This window comes from Perca flavescens, chromosome 7, assembly GCF_004354835.1.
Source record: "Perca flavescens isolate YP-PL-M2 chromosome 7, PFLA_1.0, whole genome shotgun sequence".
Taxonomy (NCBI): Eukaryota; Metazoa; Chordata; class Actinopteri; order Perciformes; family Percidae; genus Perca; species Perca flavescens.
Window position 1 is genome coordinate 10,936,474 of NC_041337.1, and position 18,427 is coordinate 10,954,900.

The window sequence follows — 18,427 nt, forward strand, 5'->3', positions numbered from 1 at the left end:
GGTGTTTTCTGTGTTACTGTTTTAATCATAAAACTGAGAAATAAATCAAATCAAAAACTTATAGAACTTATTTTTAGTCAATAATATGAATAATGACAAGAATAAAGTTTTGACCAGATATCTTTTTTATTCCCAAAGCATCCCCATAAGTCACAATCCCACTGGGAGGTGAGACAAGTGCAGGCGTTCGCCATGACCAATGATGAGGAGGACGAAGATGAGGAAGATGAGGAAGATGAGGAAGATGAGGAAGATGAGGAAGAATAGAAAAAGCAGGTGGAGCTTGGCCAGTCTGCTGCAGAGTGAGGGCCAGAGGGCAGCATATCCAGAAACCTGGAGGACAATGGGGAGGATGACGCACAAAGAGGGGCCAGCTTTTGCACAGTGTTGTTGCCTTCCACTCTTTTCTTTGCCTGTTCTGTTGCCTACATGTAGTTGTATGTTTTTCTTTCCCACACCTTTTGTTTCAAAAGCGCACATTTTCTATCTACAAATTCCATGGTTTTATTTGTAAAAGATATCACTGTGTTTTAGTTTGTCTTGTTGAAGCCCAGGTTTGCTGGCCATACAGGGTAAAGACAGTGCCATTGAGCTCTTTGTAGAGATTCTGAGAAGGACTTCCGCTGAAACATAGAGAAGATAATTGCCTGGATGGTTTCACGAAATCAACAAAGGTTTCGGCTCAATAAAGATCTCTAATGTATACATAATATAAAATATTCAACATCAAAGTTGGGTACATTCTAACAGAACATCTAATGGGATATAGAATTCTTCTTTTGCATGCTGTTGACTGTGATTATTTTCTGCGTAAAATATGAAAAATAGGACTGTATAACTGCAGCAAAACAATTGTACTCTTTCCTTTATGACCCAAATCTCAACAAGATTAGATTTCAAACTTGACACTACAGGTCACAGTGAAAAGACCAATGCATCATAGATAACATCGCCTTATAACTTAAACATGCAATTTCTTTGTCCCTCATTTTACCTCACTTGTTTGACTGTGTGTTCTGCAGCCAATAATGGGATTGCACTATGAGATTAACTGTAAAACTAATATATATATATATATATATTCAGAATAATTTTTCATTTTCGTTTCTTTAAAAATGGTGTTGCAATCCAGTTCTATTTCAGCACTGTCTGTATCGGTAATATAGCTAATGAATGGATATATCCATCAGTTACTGATCTATCTGCTTTGTCCATCTTGTTTGTTGGCTTCATTATGTTCACCATTTTTTCTCTGTAATATATGTCTTTATTTATTGATTTGGTTCCTGTTGAAGTGGCATTTATAGCATACATCTGTTATCCATGGTGACTACATTCAGCATCCTGCCATATGCTTATACTGTACGTGTTGCTTTGGAGTAAATTATAATGTTGTCATCTGTAAAGCTCGGTCTATTTCAAGGGCCACATATCTCTCAATGCAGTCTGTTTGCAATGCAATTATAATAAAACAGTGGATATTTATTTGCTTTTAATGTGAGAAAATAACTCTAAATACAACTACTGATTTTGTAAATACCTATTAAGTTGGAGGAAGTGTATAATGTATAGGCCATTGATTTAAAATGGGATTGACCAATACCTTAAAATTACTGCCAAGTTGACAATTTATTGTTTTATTTCTTGTACCTTTACTTTTAAATATTATTTTAAGAGAGTTTTGTAGGAGAGAAATATTTTAGGCTATTCAGACTATACTGTAAAAGGGAAATCTCACAGTACAGCCTGCTGATCATTTCAGTTGCCTTATCATCACAAACTGATGGTGTAAGTACATATAGTGAAGCAAATGGTTAACAGCCAGCAAGATTTACAATGAAATTGATGTTTTGTTGTTGTTATTTTTATTGTAAATAAATGCCCTGAGAACTTTACAGTCTGTTGTACAGTTCACTTTATTGCCCTGCATCACGTCACTCAATGGAAACTCATTCTCTCATTTTAACTTACTTTTGTCAGTATTCTGTGTTTGTATATTTGTACACAAATACATTATTCCAAATGCCACAAAATGCCACAATCCCTGCTTTGAAATGCCTACAAACTGTAGATGTTCCACTTCCCACCGTCTTAATGAAAGCTAGAGAAAGCCCCATGAATAAATTATTTCATGTGGCCGCCCACAAGTATGTAAAACTAGCTCAATCTAAAAGTGGGTGCTTCCCTTCTTATACAACTGCACCACATAGAAGAAAGAAACATTTGGTTTTAGAGAGTCAAAAGGAAATAAAACTGAATAATGACTGAAATGGGCTTTCCAAATGTATCTGCTCACAAAACAATATCCTTTGGGAGGAACACCACTTGCCAAAAAATACATTTTCTATCTTATTTATTTCCTCTGGGCTGCAGGTTTAAATTTTTTTACATTCAAATTTTTGCTTAGATAAATACTGATGACTTATTCATCTACTGGTATGTGGACTTTTTTTAAATATGGCCATTTTGTGCATTATGATATGGAAGATAAAGATAACAGACAGCTCCATACAGCTTAGTAGCTACACAATTACTTGTTGCTCAGTCATCACAATCAGCTTAACAAGATGATAGAAAATATAAAAATTGACAAAGCTAATAAATGATAAGCATACCATAAGTCACAAAAAAGAGCAACTCAGATGCAAATGATCCCATTCATGTTTACCTGTATTTGTATTTATTTGGCTGAAACATGTAGTCCAATTCCCATTTGGCACAGTTCATGTTCTCTCAAGGGTTATCTCTCAATTATGTATCCTATACAGTATGTTATTCTTCATCACTGAGCTGTTAAACTGAGAAGTTAAGAGTTCATCTGCGCCTACCATTACGACTTAGATTGTTAGTGCCCTCCAGTGGAGTCATTCATACCTCGTATGTTGCTAAGCACAGGGCCACACAATATTATAAATGATTAAATTCAACCACGAGTCAAGTCACAAATTCAATTTGTCTTTAATTAGGGTAGGTTTATGTATTTTATTTCATAATTGCAGAATACTAGTAATTACAAGTACAATTCCAACAAGCTATGAGCATCATGGCAATTTACGTACATTTATTTTTCTTCTTCATCATTTATTTTATTATTATTATTATTATTATTATTATTATTATTATTATTATTATTATTATTATTATTATTATTATTATTATTATTTAGAGCCAATTTGGTTCTCAAACTCAGAGATTTTTTTCTGCTCCAGCGGAACCCTTGTCTGCTATGAGAAACAGGAAGCGCATTAAATTTGTGTTGCTCAAGCCGGAACTCGGTTTCTAGAGTCACATTGAAGACCAAAACCCCGGTCAAAGGAATATAAGGTAACGTAACACTGTTCGTAAAATAAATTAAATTATTTTATTCATGTTTTTTTAGATAGTCGATGGCCGAAACCTTCTGAGCTGTAATATTTTAGTGATAATGTAGAGACATTCACGTCCCAAAGCGGAGCAACATTGCTAACTAGCTTTAGCAACATCCCAAAGAGGGGCACACCGTTAGAAAATAAGTTTCAGTATGTAAATGTCAATATTTAATCTATTGCAATCGCTCAGTAACTTCAGTGCATTTTGTAATTTAAAAAAAAAAAATTTGGTCAAGGACGTTAGTTACCGTCGGTCACTAAGTTAACCAACCAATCAATCAATCAATTGTATTTGTCCCATGAAATCGTACGAGGTTGTAAAATGTAATTGCATCAGCTTGTGCATGATGCATCATAGAATCCGTCTTAGGCAGTGGCATTGTTTGGATCCTAGTGGCCTGAGTATAGAAGAAGCTCAGCCTCTCAGTGCTGGCTGGTGTTCTACCCACCCTTAACAGGGAGAAAAGGTTGTTACCCGGCTGGTTTGGATCTTTAAGGATTCTCCTAGCCTTAATCGAACGCTAGGTTCATGGTTCTTTATTGGTCATGTGCACAACCAAAATAAAGTCTAAGGCCTCCAATAATACTCAGTAAATAACTAAAAGAACCCCCCCAAGTATAAGCAAAATCTGAATATAATACTAAAATAGGGTAAAGTATGAATAAAGTAATATAATTTTAATCTTATCCATAGGGTTGGATATGTTGACAGTCATTTTCATTATTGTAGTTTTATAGTAAGATTCCTGTGACAGTTTATTTTGCATTTGTCTTTGATAATTGAGTCAAACGTATAGTCCATTATCAAAATTGTAACACTGGCCCATTAATTTTCTGTCGATCAATGCATTGATTAATCCACTAATTGTTTCATCAGTTTGAAATCTCCATGGAAGACCAACACACAGTACTTTTGCTCATGCCCACAGGACCAGTGTCCAGTCAACTCATTCCTGATGACTTTACTTGGATGATTATTAACAATGTTTACTTCAAAGGTTGTCCCACGTCTATTACGTAGAGCAACGTGTAAGTATAAACCAATATCTGTCTATTCACCCATTTCATTCTTCTTAAAAATATATTTCCAGTTTAAGTAATGTTACTCAAGATGACATCATTTATGTGTCCTTAATGACCAGGTGCACTTCAAGCCCATGGAGAGATTTTGAATGGATGTGTACAGCCAGTTCTTCCTGCTTACTGCTCTTTGCTACGACAAAAACAGAGAAACTACTCAACAGCAGCAGACAACACATCTCCTCCTCGATGGGTACAGCTCGAGCCCGAATTGGACGAGGCTCTTGTGCCGCGTAAGTTGTCAGTGAGTCCCCTGGAGAGCTGGCTCTCCCTGCGCTACTCCCTCCCTCCCCTGCTGGAGGCCCCTCAGCCGCAGGAGGACGCAGGGCTGCTGGAAGAGAAGCTGCTGCCTCCAATCTCTGCCCCTGTTTTGGAGGATGGGGAGGGTTCAGCAACACCCCTTAGTTGCAAGAATGTTTTGGAGATCCGGCGGAGGAAGATGAACCGGCATAAATACAGGAAGCTGCTAAAAAGGACTAAATTCTTGAGGAGGAGAGTGCTGGAGGGCAGGGGGAAGAAGAAGCAGGTTAGTTTGCTCTTTAGATGAAATGGGATCCTTTCATACTGACTAGACAGATGTTTTTTTTGAGAAATATCAGTATGATGTGTGATCATTTGATATTAAAAGGAACAATGGTAGTATTTAACTTTAATTGCTTTACTAAACCTATTTTATCATGTATTATAAAGTCTTGACTAAACTTTAAAGCTTTTTATATTTGTGTAGAATTGTTGTAAGCCTTATATGCAATTACAACACAATCTTTTGTCCTGTGCAGAAACGATTTGAGGAGGATCTGAAGAGGATTTGGACACGAGCTGGACTGAAGAAGGCTCCGGAGGGATGGAATGCACCTAAGATTTTCGTTAAACAGCATGGAAACAAAAGGGACTGAGAAACTCTGACAGGGATTTAAGTTTGTCTCACATCCCTCACACTGGACGGCTCTGCACACGTCACACTTTACACACTGCAGTTAAAACAATAAGCCGACTTTCTGTGCTTTGCAGCTTAACTGAGGCATGTTTCAGTGAAATAGACTTAGTCAATGTGTGTACAATTATTTTTAATAAAGTGTACATAAACTAATGATTGCTTTTTTCTCTGTCAAGCCCTGTGTGTGTGTGTGTGTGTGTGTGCCGTTGGCCCCCACCCTTTTACGCTCTGTCCTGATTTGGTGTTGTGGCTGGTTTGATCCCGTAGTAAGATTCTCGCTAGTTTATGTCTATATAGCACAGCAATAAGAGAACCAAAATCACAGTTCACTGGGTGACCATATTTAAATAAATTTACCTTGTACAATAAAACCTTTTACAAGGCCTCAAAGTAGGCCTAAAATGCAGAATCAGACCTTTCTAAGATCAAAAAGGGGGAAATGAGAAAGGATCTTTTATAATCCCTTCCTTAATGTGGAAGTTTCAAGGACTGGTTTACAGTTTTTACAACCATAAAAGTCACTGATATCTTGACATAACTTAAGAGTTTGATTTTTTTTTTCTAAAGACAGCCCTTGTGTAGCTAATGTAAACTAATCATAACCCTAATTTTTATTTATTATTTATTTATTTCAGGTTTATTTAACAGGGACAATGCACACTAATAATACATAAAGAAAATGTACAGTGTGCCAGAATTAGCCAAAAGGCTATTTTACATCTGCTGTCTCTGGACATATCGTACAATGTCACACCTAAAAAGATAAAAGGATCATAAAAGTATATAGAAGTTTAGTCCAATACAAGTAAAATTGACTATAAATGTAAAAAGAAATGATCAAACATATAAACAAAAACAGTTAATTTAGTTTGGTAGTTGTATTAGTATTACTGTATTATAAAACCTGTCAATTTAAGATGTTTTGAATTCTGCTGGTTGCTGGGGTTACCCTTTTATCCACGTTCTGAGGATCGTTGCTTTACTGCATTTTTCATATATGTCTAGTATAGGCTACGTTGGTATTTTTTCTACAAAACTTTTCAGCGTTTAGTATAGTCTCCTATTCCAACATGTTTTCGTCAAGACTGCTTTGACCGAGTGTTGGGTTTCATGTGGCGGAGGCGGAGCGTGTGTTCGGCTCCAGACTGCAGGAACACAACAGCACACAGCTGAGCCGTGCTGAGCCGTTCTCCGTCAACCTCAACACTTCTGGTCTTCTATCGGTTTCTGCGCACACCACCTCTGACAGGCTTTTACCTCCGCTGCCAGCACTGCGAAAAAAGATGCAGCTCGTCATGACTCTCCTTCAGAGTAAGTTATTTACCTTTCTTGCTTTTGAAAGAGAAAAAATAAGAGAAATAAGTAGAGGAAACTTTCTTTGTTCCATAATTGGATCCAGGTTGGAAATGCCTGTCGGGAACAAAAGCCGAAAGCCATTTAGTTCTCAGGTCTGCGCTGCTGCACTGTAGATATCTTCTATTCAATATTCTTACCTCCCAATGTCTTTGCAATTTAGCCTCAGCCATAACATTGATATAGTATTTATAAATATACATTTAACTGGTAGCTGTGGGTTTATCTTTAAAACGACTCAACTTTTTTCTGTTTGTATGACCTAGTTTGTATTTGTTTAGCCTATTTATTGTTAACGCAACAATACTTTTTGAAACCCCAAATCTTGTTAATTTACTGTGTTGTTTATGTATTTATTTATTTATATACGTACATAAGGACATTTATTTAATGTTGACCCCGAATCAATCCACACAATTTGATTTTGTTTATTGGCTATCTATCTATCTATCTATCTATCTATCTATCTATCTATCTATCTATCTATCTATCTATCTATCTATCTATCTATCTATCTATCTATCTATCTATCTACCTACCTACCTACCTACCTATCTACCTACCTACCTACCTCGTCTTAAACTATATTCCTGTGTAACCTACAGATGGTGTTACTACAGATGCAAGAATTTCATTTCATATCGACAGCCTTTATTTTGAAATATTTGAAGTTCTGAAAATAAAGTGCATGGAGCTTCATGGACTTGAAAGTGAAACGGATCATTGCAGGCTACAGTATATCCTACAGTAATGCTGCATGGCTTTGCCTGGCCTCAGCCTGTTGATAGTGTGTGTAGGGTATGTGGGGTTTTCTGTGGCTTCAGCCCAATGTGTTTCTAGTTAACTGCGGTCTGAGGAGAAGGAGTCAGCACAATCCGACAGCCTGTCATTAAATGTGTCAGTAATGAATGTTTCACCGCCAGTGGGCTGCTTGGAGTCCGGACTTCTTGGAGGAGGGGGGTTACCACTCCAACCTTGTTTATGATGGCTTTTGTCTGAATTGCCGGCCACCAACAACAGGGCATGGAGAAGATCAGATTTGCTGGCTCTCTCTAACTATGAGCTTAAACACAGCTACTCATTCAAGGCAGAAAATGACATGGTCAAGGTAACATGTTTATGTTCTGTAGGCTACAGCCCCATAGGCAAACTCTTGACTTTGTTCAGCAGAAAAAAAGTTGCCCACAGATGATTCTCCCAATATATTTTCATTAAGTTGCCATTACAACTAAGACATTTAGATCAGACAAAACGTTACAAACAAGCAGTGATGCTAAGTACACTTCAAGTACTTGAGTATTTCCATTTTCTTCTACTTTATACTTTTCACTCCACTGCATCTAGCCTATTTGATAACTTTAGATACTTTGCCGTTTCAGATAAATAATACCAAATATAATCAGTGAATAAATATTGATTTTATTATGGATAAAGATAAGACTTTATTGATCCCATGAAATTCACAGCTACACAGCGGTAGCCTAGCAAAAACTTAGTCCCACCTTTACAAACATTAAACATTAAAGTGATGTACACATTAATGCATCAATAATAAAACAAATTCAATAATGTAATATGCATTTTTCTGAAATAAACTATTCTGCATAATGAGTACTTTTGCTTTTTGTACTTTAAGTATATTTAGACAATAACACTTTTGTACTTTTACTTAGGTAAAATGACTTTTACTTTTATACTTGTATACTTATACTTTTACCCAGTGAAGTTTTTTTATATATATATATATATATATATATATATATATATATATATATAAATATATATATATAAAACTTCACTGGGTAAAAGTATAAGTATATATATATATATATATATATATATATATATATATATATAAAACTTCACTGGGTAAAAGTATAAGTATACAAGTATGAAAGTAAAAGTATACAATACAGTGTAGAAAGTTACAAGTAAAAGTTCTGCATTCAATATTTTACCTAAGTAAACATACATCAAATACATATAAATCTATATAGAAAGCAATACACATAAATTACTTATTCAACAAGTTTCTAACTCACAAGGAAATTGTATATACTTATGATGGCCAACACAATGCAGTTGTACTAGTTTGCTGATAATATGCAAAGTAATATAAGTAAATAGAAACTCTAATGTACACCTTAGTGAATATACACAGGAGAATCAACAGGTTCTCCGGCTGTCTGAGTGTATCTTTGAATGTTTAGCTGAGTCTGCAGCAGGACACATTTATTTGGTTGATTCTCAACCTGTGACTTGGCTGTGAGTGATCTTCACACCCACCCACCAATGGCCATGAATCACAGAAATAATGCTGAGTAAACGCACGCTTTAGGTTTGAGTCTACACCTTTTTTTTTTTTTTTTTAACTTAAGGATGAACTTCTGTTAAGTGATTCACCATGTGTGTGATTCCTGGGGTTACAAATGACAACAGTGATTTGGCAGATCATTTGCTAAATGCCTGTTATTATAACTGCTTACTCAATAGCACATTGTTAAGTCTTTAGTGTTAAACCAGCCTTGTGTGTCATCAGCCTGTGTGTGTCTGGAAGAGAGAAAATTACAGGGGTTGGGAGGGATACTTTGTTTTACCTTCTGCAGGAAAGTTTATAGCCGTCATTAGAAAACCCAAGTTTTCCAGCACGAGGTCTCCTCTCCGATGCCAGCGTGTGTGTGTGTGTGCTGGAATAATTTAGCTCAGCTTGAAGTATTATTATATACTAGTGCATAGTTCAGAAGAAATCACTGCATAAAAGCGCAGTAGCAGGCAGCGCTCCGGTGAAGTGTTGTTTGGATGTGGTGAAATGAACTCTCTGCTCATGTGTCTGTTGTCTGTGCTCACATATGCAGTGTGTCAACCATGCTAAGCAAACCACCTGGATGGAGAAGGCCCGTTTTGGTCTTGCGACCTGTATCAAACAGATTTTGTGCAGCTTGCCTTTGGAGTGGAGGAAGTATTCAGAGACTTTTTAACTTAAGTAAAGCAGTACTGAAATCTAAAAATACTCCATTACAAGAACTGCATTGAAAATGTCAAAAAAAGTTTAACAAAAATGTACGCTACTGAAATTATCAAAAGTTAAAGTGCTTATAATTCAGAAAAAGTAGATGTGAGTGTTGTACTATTATATCATTATATTAATATTACTGAGGCATTCTCGTGTAAGCATGTATTTTGCGGTTGTAGTTGGTCGAAGTGGAGCTAATTTAACTACTTTATATACTATTGTGTAGATGAATCTATAACAATGCATCACATTTTACAATTCAATTTTATAAACATACCCTACGTTTTGTGGGTAAATCTCTAAAATAATTATATCTGTCGAACAAATAGTAGTAAAGTAGAAAGTAAAATATTTCCCTCTGATTTGTAGCGGAGTAGAGAAGTAGCAGAAGTGGCATAAAATGGAAATACTCAAGTAAAGTACAAGTGCTTCAAATTGTGTAAATGTACTTTACATTTGCATTTGTACGGTACATCCGACTGATCTCATGAAGTGGCGTATGTGTGACACGCCAATTCTTTTGCCATTATTGGCGTGTTATCAAGACGCAGACTCGCTTTTTAGCGTGTTTATCAACGCCGTTTGGCCTCCATTGCAGACTGATCTCATGACGTGGGTACATTACATTCCACCACTGCCTTTAGCATATATATATAGTGTACATACAGCACTTGCTAACTTGATATGAAGTTTCATTGCAAAAGCTTCAGTAATTTCCAGATTTCAAACTTCTCAAGACTCGCCTTGACTAAAAATCTATTGATGGACTACAAACTGTACAGAACTCAGGTGCTGGCCTTTTAACCAGAACCAACAGCTGTGATTGAACACATCACACCAGTTTTGTCTCCTAACACTGGCTCCCAGTATGTTATAGAAATGATTTTATGATCTTATTGATCACTTTTAAGGTTCTTCATGGCCCTGAGTTCTTGCTATATTTTGACTTCTTAGTAGCGCACAAGCCTGCGCGTAGTTTGAGATCCTTGGGCAGAGGCCAGCCATAAAACTAGAGGGGACAGAGTTTACAGTCAGGGCCTCAGTGCTCTGGAACGACCTGCCTAAGAAAACCATGTTTGCTGAGTCAGCAACATCTTTTAAATCTCTTCCTAAAACATACTTTTATCGGAGCACTTATCCTGACTTTACTTTTTAAGTTGTTATCTTATTTTAGGCTACTTAAATTGTCTTTTTATTTCTTTTAATTAACGTTACTGTAACTGTTTTTATAAATCATTTTTATCATAAAATCTATTGGTTTTCAATTTTGTTGATTTTATTTTGCCACCATCTGTTAGGCAATTTTTAAACGTGTTTTGAAAGTGCTAATAATAATGGCATTTTTAAATCTGTATTATCAGTGAATTGATGTACAAGTAATCCACTCTTTATTTATTTATTTTTTATGTGCTGAGTTTATTCACACATAACACCACACTTAAGGCTCTGCACATCTAGCCTGTATAATCCACAGTACCCATTACCAGGATAGTAAAAATAGACAGGTGTTTGGTTTTGACACCAGGCAGTTTGACTGAAGTACATGCTGAATAGCCGCCCGGTTCTTCATCCCCTCAGGATCATGGCCTTGCAACAAGCCAGCAGCAGCCAGGATGAATAGAGTCTCTGTGCTGTATGCTTTGGCTGCATGTGTGTCTCTGCTGGCCCTTCAGTAAACAGACGACCAAATAGCACTGTGGGAAAAAATGCATTAGAAATGACAAATGTGCTGTTGGAAAACTTTCCTATCTCTCCAGTGAGAAAGCACAAACAGGAAAAATATATTTCTAGAGAATATTGTTGACCTCTGGTAAAAAATATTCTGCTGTTGTATTCCTGTTTGGAACTAAAGTCTTGCCTTTTACCGTGTCCTTGTTTTGTCAGTTTTTCTTGAACAGTCCTCTCACTGAACCCACATCTGTTCCAACACTGAAATCCTTCACAGGTCACGGGTCAGGTCGCTAAACTCGCAAGCCACCAAAACATTTCGCAATGTCTTACAAATATTTTTCAAGACAGCATTAGTGAACTGGCTGAATACCTCAGCAAGTATGAATGAAGTGCTTTGGTAGAATGCAACTCTCATCACTTGGGTTTTGGTTTGTTTCAGTTGTTGCTGTGCTTTTCCTGCCAGGAGGTAAGACATTTTTGTTTCACCATGCACTACCTTAAAGTATAGTAGTTAATGTTTGATGTTTCTCTTTCTGCCATTGCTGCATTGAGTTTCTGAACCCATGTGTTCATTTCCTTGTGTCAGTATGGGGTCAGAGCGGCGGCAGCGCACTTGGTGTGGTGGTGGAGGCCAAGAACATCACGCTCCCTGCAGGGTCTAAGGCCGTTCTGCCCTGCCACAGCCCCCGCATGGTGTGGACCCAGGACAGACTGAAGGACCGTCAGAGGGTGGTGCACTGGGACTTGGTGCGCAGCAGCCCAGAGTACTCTGTGGAGCGAGTCCTGGACATGTCCCCCGGAGCCCGTCAGAGGGTCTACAATGGCTTCAACAAGGGACGCATTTCCATCCCAGGCTCTGCTTTCAATGATGGCAACTTCTCTCTCATCATCAACAGTGAGACTTCCCCAAATTTTCCAGTAGCACCATGACCGTTGCACTATTCCATTTATAATTTCAAGGTATATAACTTAAGGTTGCTTGGATGCTTACTTTTTCAGATGTGGTCTCGACTGACAAAGGAGTTTATACTTGTAATCTTCACCATCACTACTGCCAGATTCACCAGTCCATTCAGATCCAACTCAATGTCACTAAGTCAGGTGAGGTGTCCTAATCACACAGCCCCAATGCTATTCCATGAGTCATAAGGCATGAACTCATAGTAATGTATTTCACACTCATATTTTTTCCAGGTCGAAAGGAGAAACGTTACTGGGATGGAGAGAAGACTGTGTTTGTTGTCTTGTTGGGCAAGTCAGTGGTATTGCCTTGTGTAAACCGGCGCTCCCTGTGGAGAGAGGGCCTGCAGGAGGACCAGCAGCAGGTGGCTCACTGGGACTTCCAGCCCCCCGGAGTGCGTCCTGATAAGGCTGACCGTCTGGTGGACCTCTATGCTTCCGGAGAGCGCCGGGATTATGGACCACGCTTTGGACAGAGCAAGATGAGCGTGGAGGAGGATGCTTTCACTTTAGGGGACTTCTCACTCTCCATTGCTGGATTGATGCCTGCTGATAAAGGCCTGTACTCCTGCCACCTGCATCACCACTACTGTGGTCTGTATGAGAGACGCATCTTCAGGCTCACTGTTGGACCTCCACTTCCATCCGCCCCCACTACAGCACCCAAAATTTTCAAGAATGATTTGCCAGAGCCAAGTAAGTTACTTGAATTAAAAACAACAAGAGACACGTCACTTGAACTTTGTTTTTTTCCAGACGCTAGTAATGGTTAGTGTTTTTCCCCATATGGTTTCTCAGCTGAATTGTGCATAGAGTGACAACACAGCTCCTGGACTTTTTGTTATAATTATAGGCATAGTTGGTCAGTTAAATCAGTTCCTCTTCTCCTCTGCCAGCTCTCTCCTCAGACCTCTCTGTTTTTGTGTTTGAGCTGAAAAGGGAGGAGGTAGAAGGAATGTAGAAGCTAGTTGAGTAAGAAAGAAAGAGGGATGGGCGGAAAGAAATCTTTCTGTTAGTTGTTGAATGTGAATTCAGCGAAGTGGAGTTTTTTGGAGTCAACTACTTTCAGTTATAGCTTGAGAAGCTGGCTACAGTAAACAGCTTTAAATTGGCTGAACCGGATGTGGTCTTTTCTTTTTTCATTTTTACAGCTTTTTCATTTACAGCTGGAGACATTTTAACTGCGCTGAGCAGAGGAGTAGGCTCCAACAGCCAGTCATTTTGGGAGGGTACTATCTTGTGTTTTTTCCTCCATTTGACCCAATTTTACAAAAGTCCCAACCACATGTCTAGACTGGTTACACTGCATCTGGAGCTTTGTTTATTCTTTCACCCAGTCTGCCCTGTTTATCTGCTGATGTCTATCAGTCTCTGGTAGAGGCGTGTTTACCAGCACATAAAGGAAGTCTCATACATCTGTTCAACATCTGGGCCAGCTGTGACATAAAAGTACAAAGTAAAGTGAGGGGATGCAGGTATGTGTTAGATTAAATCCTCCTCCCCTGTATAGAAATGACAGCCCATGTATTAGCTCCATATGCATGTTGAAGAAATGCACACGTGGATAGATGACATCTTGCCCGTGTCCTTTGAGTAAACCTCATCTAGGAATTTACTTCTCCTTAACGCACCGCTGGTCTTGTCTGTTAGATTAAAAGTAAGTTGTTTGTGCTCACGCAGGCGCCAGGCCGCCAGCAATCATCTGAAATTATAAATGCCACAGGAGCTTTTTCACTTTAGTGCTGTAATTATTTTTGGCAAGTAGAACATTATTTCTTTGAAGCGGGCGTTATGTGAGCTGTCAGCAATTCAACGGGAATCTCTATCTTTGCAAATAAAGATGCTTTCCTTCAGTTCATTGACTTGCAAATGATGCATATCCCACAGGAACAAAAACACAGGGTAACCTCTGTGCAGCATGTGTGAAACAGCCGTTTACACATCCGCACTTGTCAGATCTGTCAAGAAAATGGAAATTGTCTACTACTTGGTCGTGGCTGCAGCTCTGGTTGTGACAGTTGAGCTCTAGAGACAATGGCCTTGGACATTACTTTGCAGTTTTATGCATATTAGGTACATTAAACAATGACAGGTGATAATTGCCAACCAAGCGCCCACATAGGAGGTGGATGGTTAAGTCAGAATAAGCTTCTTTTTTTCATCATTGGCTGGTTTTGAAACCACCATCAGAGATGGTATGTTGCATGTTTTCCTCATTAGGCCCTCACTGGCCCCTAGTTTTACTAGTGTCCAACTTAGCTGTTTTAATGAGAGACCATGAAGCAATGCCATACTTATTACAAATATTTAGGAGGAAAATATTTGATGTCTTTCATAATCCATTTTTATTATTATGTGATCTGGCTTCTGTAATCAGGCTGCATTTGAAATTAAAGAGAAATTATACTATACTAAAAATATTTTTTTTTACCCTTCAACAGCTCTGCAAACATGCATTAAAAGGGTTATTCTGCAAAAGTATCTGTGGTACAATAGACTGTACTGTAGTAGTTGCATCTCCAAGCCCAGTATGTATTTTCTGTGATTGTCATTTTGAATAATTATAATCAACTATCTACAAAGCGTTCACAAACAGTTGGGGTCACTGTGAGACTGGGAGCTGCCTGCAGTGATGTCACATATGTATTTAGACTGTAGAGTTCACTGATGAAGGTGTCACAGATTTATTTTCCACGCATGCAGAAACTAGACTTCTGTGTTTGTGAGAAGACGTGAAAAGACTAAATGGAAAACTAATACAGACATGCAGACAGACCACATAACAGAATCTGTTTCTCTTTCCTCACACTTCTCCTCCTCTTTTCTGGTCAGCCTGTGTTATTTTTTTTGTTTTTTTGAGGAGAGAAAAAAAACAGCTGCATGACATCAGATCTGGAAGTCATTACCAGCGAACAGACATTTAACTCCTGCTCTGCCTCTGTGGCTTTTGGAAACAAATGAAAAAGAAGAAGCCTCGGGGGGAATAAAAATTTGACGTTATGTAGGAATACATTTCAGTTTGATCTGTGTTTATTGCCATTACGTTGATCCAATGTAACAATCCAATATATCACAGTTTGAATATGGCAGTCAATCCTCTGCAATACTTCCCTTTCTTATATGTGAAATATTTACTACATCTATTATAAGTTCTGTCAATGTATGAAAGAAGTGAGTAGTTTATTATATGAAACGTTTGATTTGATCCACGTTCTGCCTTTAGGGACTGAAGTGGTGGAGGGTCCACGCGTGGTGAATGTCATCCTCCCTGAGCAGCGAGGTTATTTCGTGCAGCATTTGGGCTACTTCCTGGCAACATTCTTACTGCTGGCGTTCATCGTTGTTGTTGTCATTGTGCTTACTCGGCGACGCAAGAATAGAGGTATTTTGTGTGTGTGTGTGTGTGTGTTTAACCCATAAACTCTCCCCTAGTTCTTGGCTTGTATCGGATAACAAGCACGTATTTTATATTTAATACAAGTAGGGCTGGGTTAAAATAAACGATTCTCCAATTAAAATCGATCTTTGTTCTTTGAGTGATCTGATATCGATTAATAAAATCCAGATATCTATTTTTTTATCATATGCCTTTTCACCATGGATGTATAAGTAAAAACTACTTAAAACAAAATTTTGGAGGGGTCAATTCTTAATGTAAACATTAACCTGGTGCATTATTAAAAACTTGCTACTTGCTTGTATGATTTTCAGCATACGTTGTCTGAGAATCTCTTTTCTATCCTAGCAAAATGTGAAGTTTCTCTAAACTAATTGATATTTTGATTCAAATCGGAAATGTAGTCGAATCGTGGCCTTGTGACTCGGAATTAATTCGGGAAATCGTTGGTGACACCCAGCCCTAATTAAAAGCACATTCATAGAGCGTACTTTTTATGGATACAGTGTGTTTGAGATTGTGTTAAATCTTTTTTTATTCAGGTCTGGAGTATGACCTGCGTCGATCTGATCGGTAAGACATTACTATACAATAAATTAGGTCCCAATTTTCCTTTAAATGAATCCAATTGTAAGCAGAGCGATGCTTATTTCCGTGCAGGGGGAATGTGATCAGTGGAGGTGAAATGTCATTAGACTGCACAGAGCTGAGGCCCTGTAACCAAGACCCTCTGAATTCAGGTAAGCCCCATCCACACACATGCAGTAAAAACACATGCTCTACTTTAACAAAATATTCTCATAACCTCTGTGTCCACTAAAAATTTACAGACTACAAAAACAACCTACTGAAAGAGAGAGATATAACCAAAGACTGCAATCGGGGTGAGCAGACATTATGCAGAGTTGGATTTCAGTAAATGAACATCCAACAGTAACACCCTTACAGCCACAGATAGGAAACATCATATTTTAATTTATACAATGTCCGCTCCCACTCTCATTTCAGACTTTGATGGGAAGCTGTGGAAGTGAGTGCGATATTTCTACTTCTGATGCTGCTGGCAGGTCCAGGGCAAACACCGGAAGAGTAAAGGACCATGGAGAGAAAGGAAAAAAGAGGAAACCCAGGAGAGGACAGGAGGAATGCTCCCTCTGCTGTAACTCTAACACACTAAGCTTTTTTACTAAAAGCCACCATCATTTTTTTACATGTCACTTTTTATATAACTTGCATTTTCACCAGCTGTTGTAACGATATGGTTAAACATATATATTTGATCCTTACTCTGCATTCATTAGTTGGTTTATGTTGAATACTAGGCATTTTTTTTATCATCCTTTAAAAGAAAAAGAAATTACAAAAATGCATGTTCATTTAAGTATGTTTTATGTGTACTTTGCATGCATACAGAACCGCAAGCTCACAGCTTAAAGCTTTTCCATTACTGAGATTTAATAATTTTCTTTTTTTGCACAAATTTGCTATACTGTAATTTGTAAAGGTATTTCATCATGTTTCAAAGGTAAAGTTACTGTAGGTAGACAGTTTCAGACAGTGTTTGGAAAAAAGGTGCCACACATTTTCACACTATATATAAAAAGATATTTTAAACAGATTATGGCACTTTCTATGTTTACTTTTTTATTATTTTAATTTTATTTACAAAACTTGACTGTGGTGACAGTGGATTTTATGTAATTTAGATATTCAGACTGTCAGACTTAAATTCTTCTCCAAATAATATTTTTTCCCCGAATGGATATATTTGTTCATTGATAACTTATCAAGTGAAAAATGGTGACATTGTAGGACCATGGACTAAAGGCTCAGTCTACTGAAACTCAGGTAAAAAAAAATCTTAACCATTTATTTGGTTTTAAATGGGCCGTGCAGGACTTGTTTGCATCAAGCATGTATAAAGTATCCTGGTTTGTAAAACACAGAATTTTCCTTATTAATCCGCTGGTCAATGCTACAGGTACAAATCTGTTATAAAACATGCGGCTCTATGAGGTTTGCTGCAGGAAGACGAGTGTCTACTATCTCAGTAAAGCTAAATCACAAACTGTAATCATTCATTTAAACCATTTTACTCTTTGGGGAGCACAGGTCATTCATGAACCTTCTCCAGCTGGTGGGGTGTTGGCGGTCTTCTCTGCTTCCATCCAGGATGATTTTGTTTCCTTGAGTTCTGCCTCCACAGACCTTTTCCAGAAAACTGTAATCCTAACCTCTTTTTTTTTCTTTTCTGCTCTTGCGCACTTGCTCACACTCTGTTGGTCTCTTCTAAGAAAAGATGACTTCTATTAAAGATTCACAGAAGTGGCCACAGACTCATCACTGTTTCTTCAGCCTGTTAGAGATGGGGATCCACAGACATTAACCCACATATTTGGTATTTTGATGAATGGGAAACTGAGATATGAATATATAATTTATCAGTAGCCTCTGAAATCTTGAGGACTGGCAGTATGAGAGAAGGACTATTTGAATTAGTAATTTGTAGATGCATTAACATTGTGTTCTTTGTGTAGTTCATGTGCCATTGTAACCAGCTGTGCAGTACAACACTTCCACCTATATTCACTCCTGGGGTGATGAGTCCCATTCAGTGATAATGAATGCAATATGTCTACTTATTATTA

General features: G+C 37.8%; 3 protein-coding genes across 13 annotated transcripts in view; all 3 read left to right on the top strand.

Moving 5' to 3' along the window:
- Positions 1–1,870, top strand: part of LOC114558315 (rap1 GTPase-activating protein 1) — a 62,166-nt gene extending 60,296 nt beyond the window's left edge. For 9 of the 10 annotated variants that reach the window (XM_028582209.1, XM_028582211.1, XM_028582199.1 and 6 more), the window contains one exon: positions 139–1,870. In XM_028582209.1, coding sequence (XP_028438010.1) covers positions 139–267 — 129 coding nt within the window. In that variant the 3' untranslated portion in view covers positions 268–1,870. The remainder of the gene's footprint in view (positions 1–138) is intronic. The other variant, XM_028582207.1, reaches the window with a different exon arrangement.
- A 1,343-nt stretch (positions 1,871–3,213) lies between these two features.
- aurkaip1 (aurora kinase A interacting protein 1) lies at positions 3,214–5,538 on the top strand. Of its 2 annotated transcripts, none has more exons than XM_028583612.1 (4): positions 3,214–3,324; positions 4,246–4,397; positions 4,511–4,974; positions 5,228–5,538. In XM_028583612.1, exons 2-4 carry the CDS (start codon positions 4,352–4,354, stop codon positions 5,342–5,344), a joined length of 627 nt encoding a protein of 208 aa, XP_028439413.1. In that variant the 5' UTR covers positions 3,214–3,324; positions 4,246–4,351; the 3' UTR covers positions 5,345–5,538. The 2 variants fall into 2 exon arrangements, with proteins under 2 accessions (XP_028439413.1, XP_028439411.1); XM_028583610.1 differs by having other exon boundaries at positions 4,298–4,397.
- Positions 5,539–6,519: 981 nt separating this feature from the next.
- LOC114559160 (matrix remodeling-associated protein 8) lies at positions 6,520–18,108 on the top strand. Its single transcript, XM_028583653.1, has 10 exons — positions 6,520–6,696; positions 11,862–11,888; positions 12,009–12,317; positions 12,422–12,523; positions 12,617–13,078; positions 15,606–15,764; positions 16,322–16,352; positions 16,440–16,519; positions 16,610–16,663; positions 16,788–18,108. The coding sequence occupies exons 1-10, from the start codon at positions 6,669–6,671 to the stop codon at positions 16,811–16,813; spliced, it is 1,278 nt and encodes a 425-aa protein (XP_028439454.1). The 5' UTR covers positions 6,520–6,668; the 3' UTR covers positions 16,814–18,108.
- Positions 18,109–18,427: the final 319 nt, after the last annotated feature.

Excerpts from the sequence above, each read along its gene's own strand:
- aurkaip1 (XM_028583612.1), top strand. The coding sequence starts at position 4,352 with ATGTTTACTTCAAAGGTTGTCCCACGTCTATTACGTAGAGCAACGT. Across the intron at positions 4,398-4,510 it reads TCTATTACGTAGAGCAACGT|GTGCACTTCAAGCCCATGGA; the intron begins GTAAGTATAAAC and ends CTTAATGACCAG. Across the intron at positions 4,975-5,227 it reads GCAGGGGGAAGAAGAAGCAG|AAACGATTTGAGGAGGATCT; the intron begins GTTAGTTTGCTC and ends TGTCCTGTGCAG.
- LOC114559160 (XM_028583653.1), top strand. The coding sequence starts at position 6,669 with ATGCAGCTCGTCATGACTCTCCTTCAGA. Across the intron at positions 6,697-11,861 it reads CGTCATGACTCTCCTTCAGA|TTGTTGCTGTGCTTTTCCTG; the intron begins GTAAGTTATTTA and ends GGTTTGTTTCAG. Across the intron at positions 11,889-12,008 it reads TGTGCTTTTCCTGCCAGGAG|TATGGGGTCAGAGCGGCGGC; the intron begins GTAAGACATTTT and ends TCCTTGTGTCAG.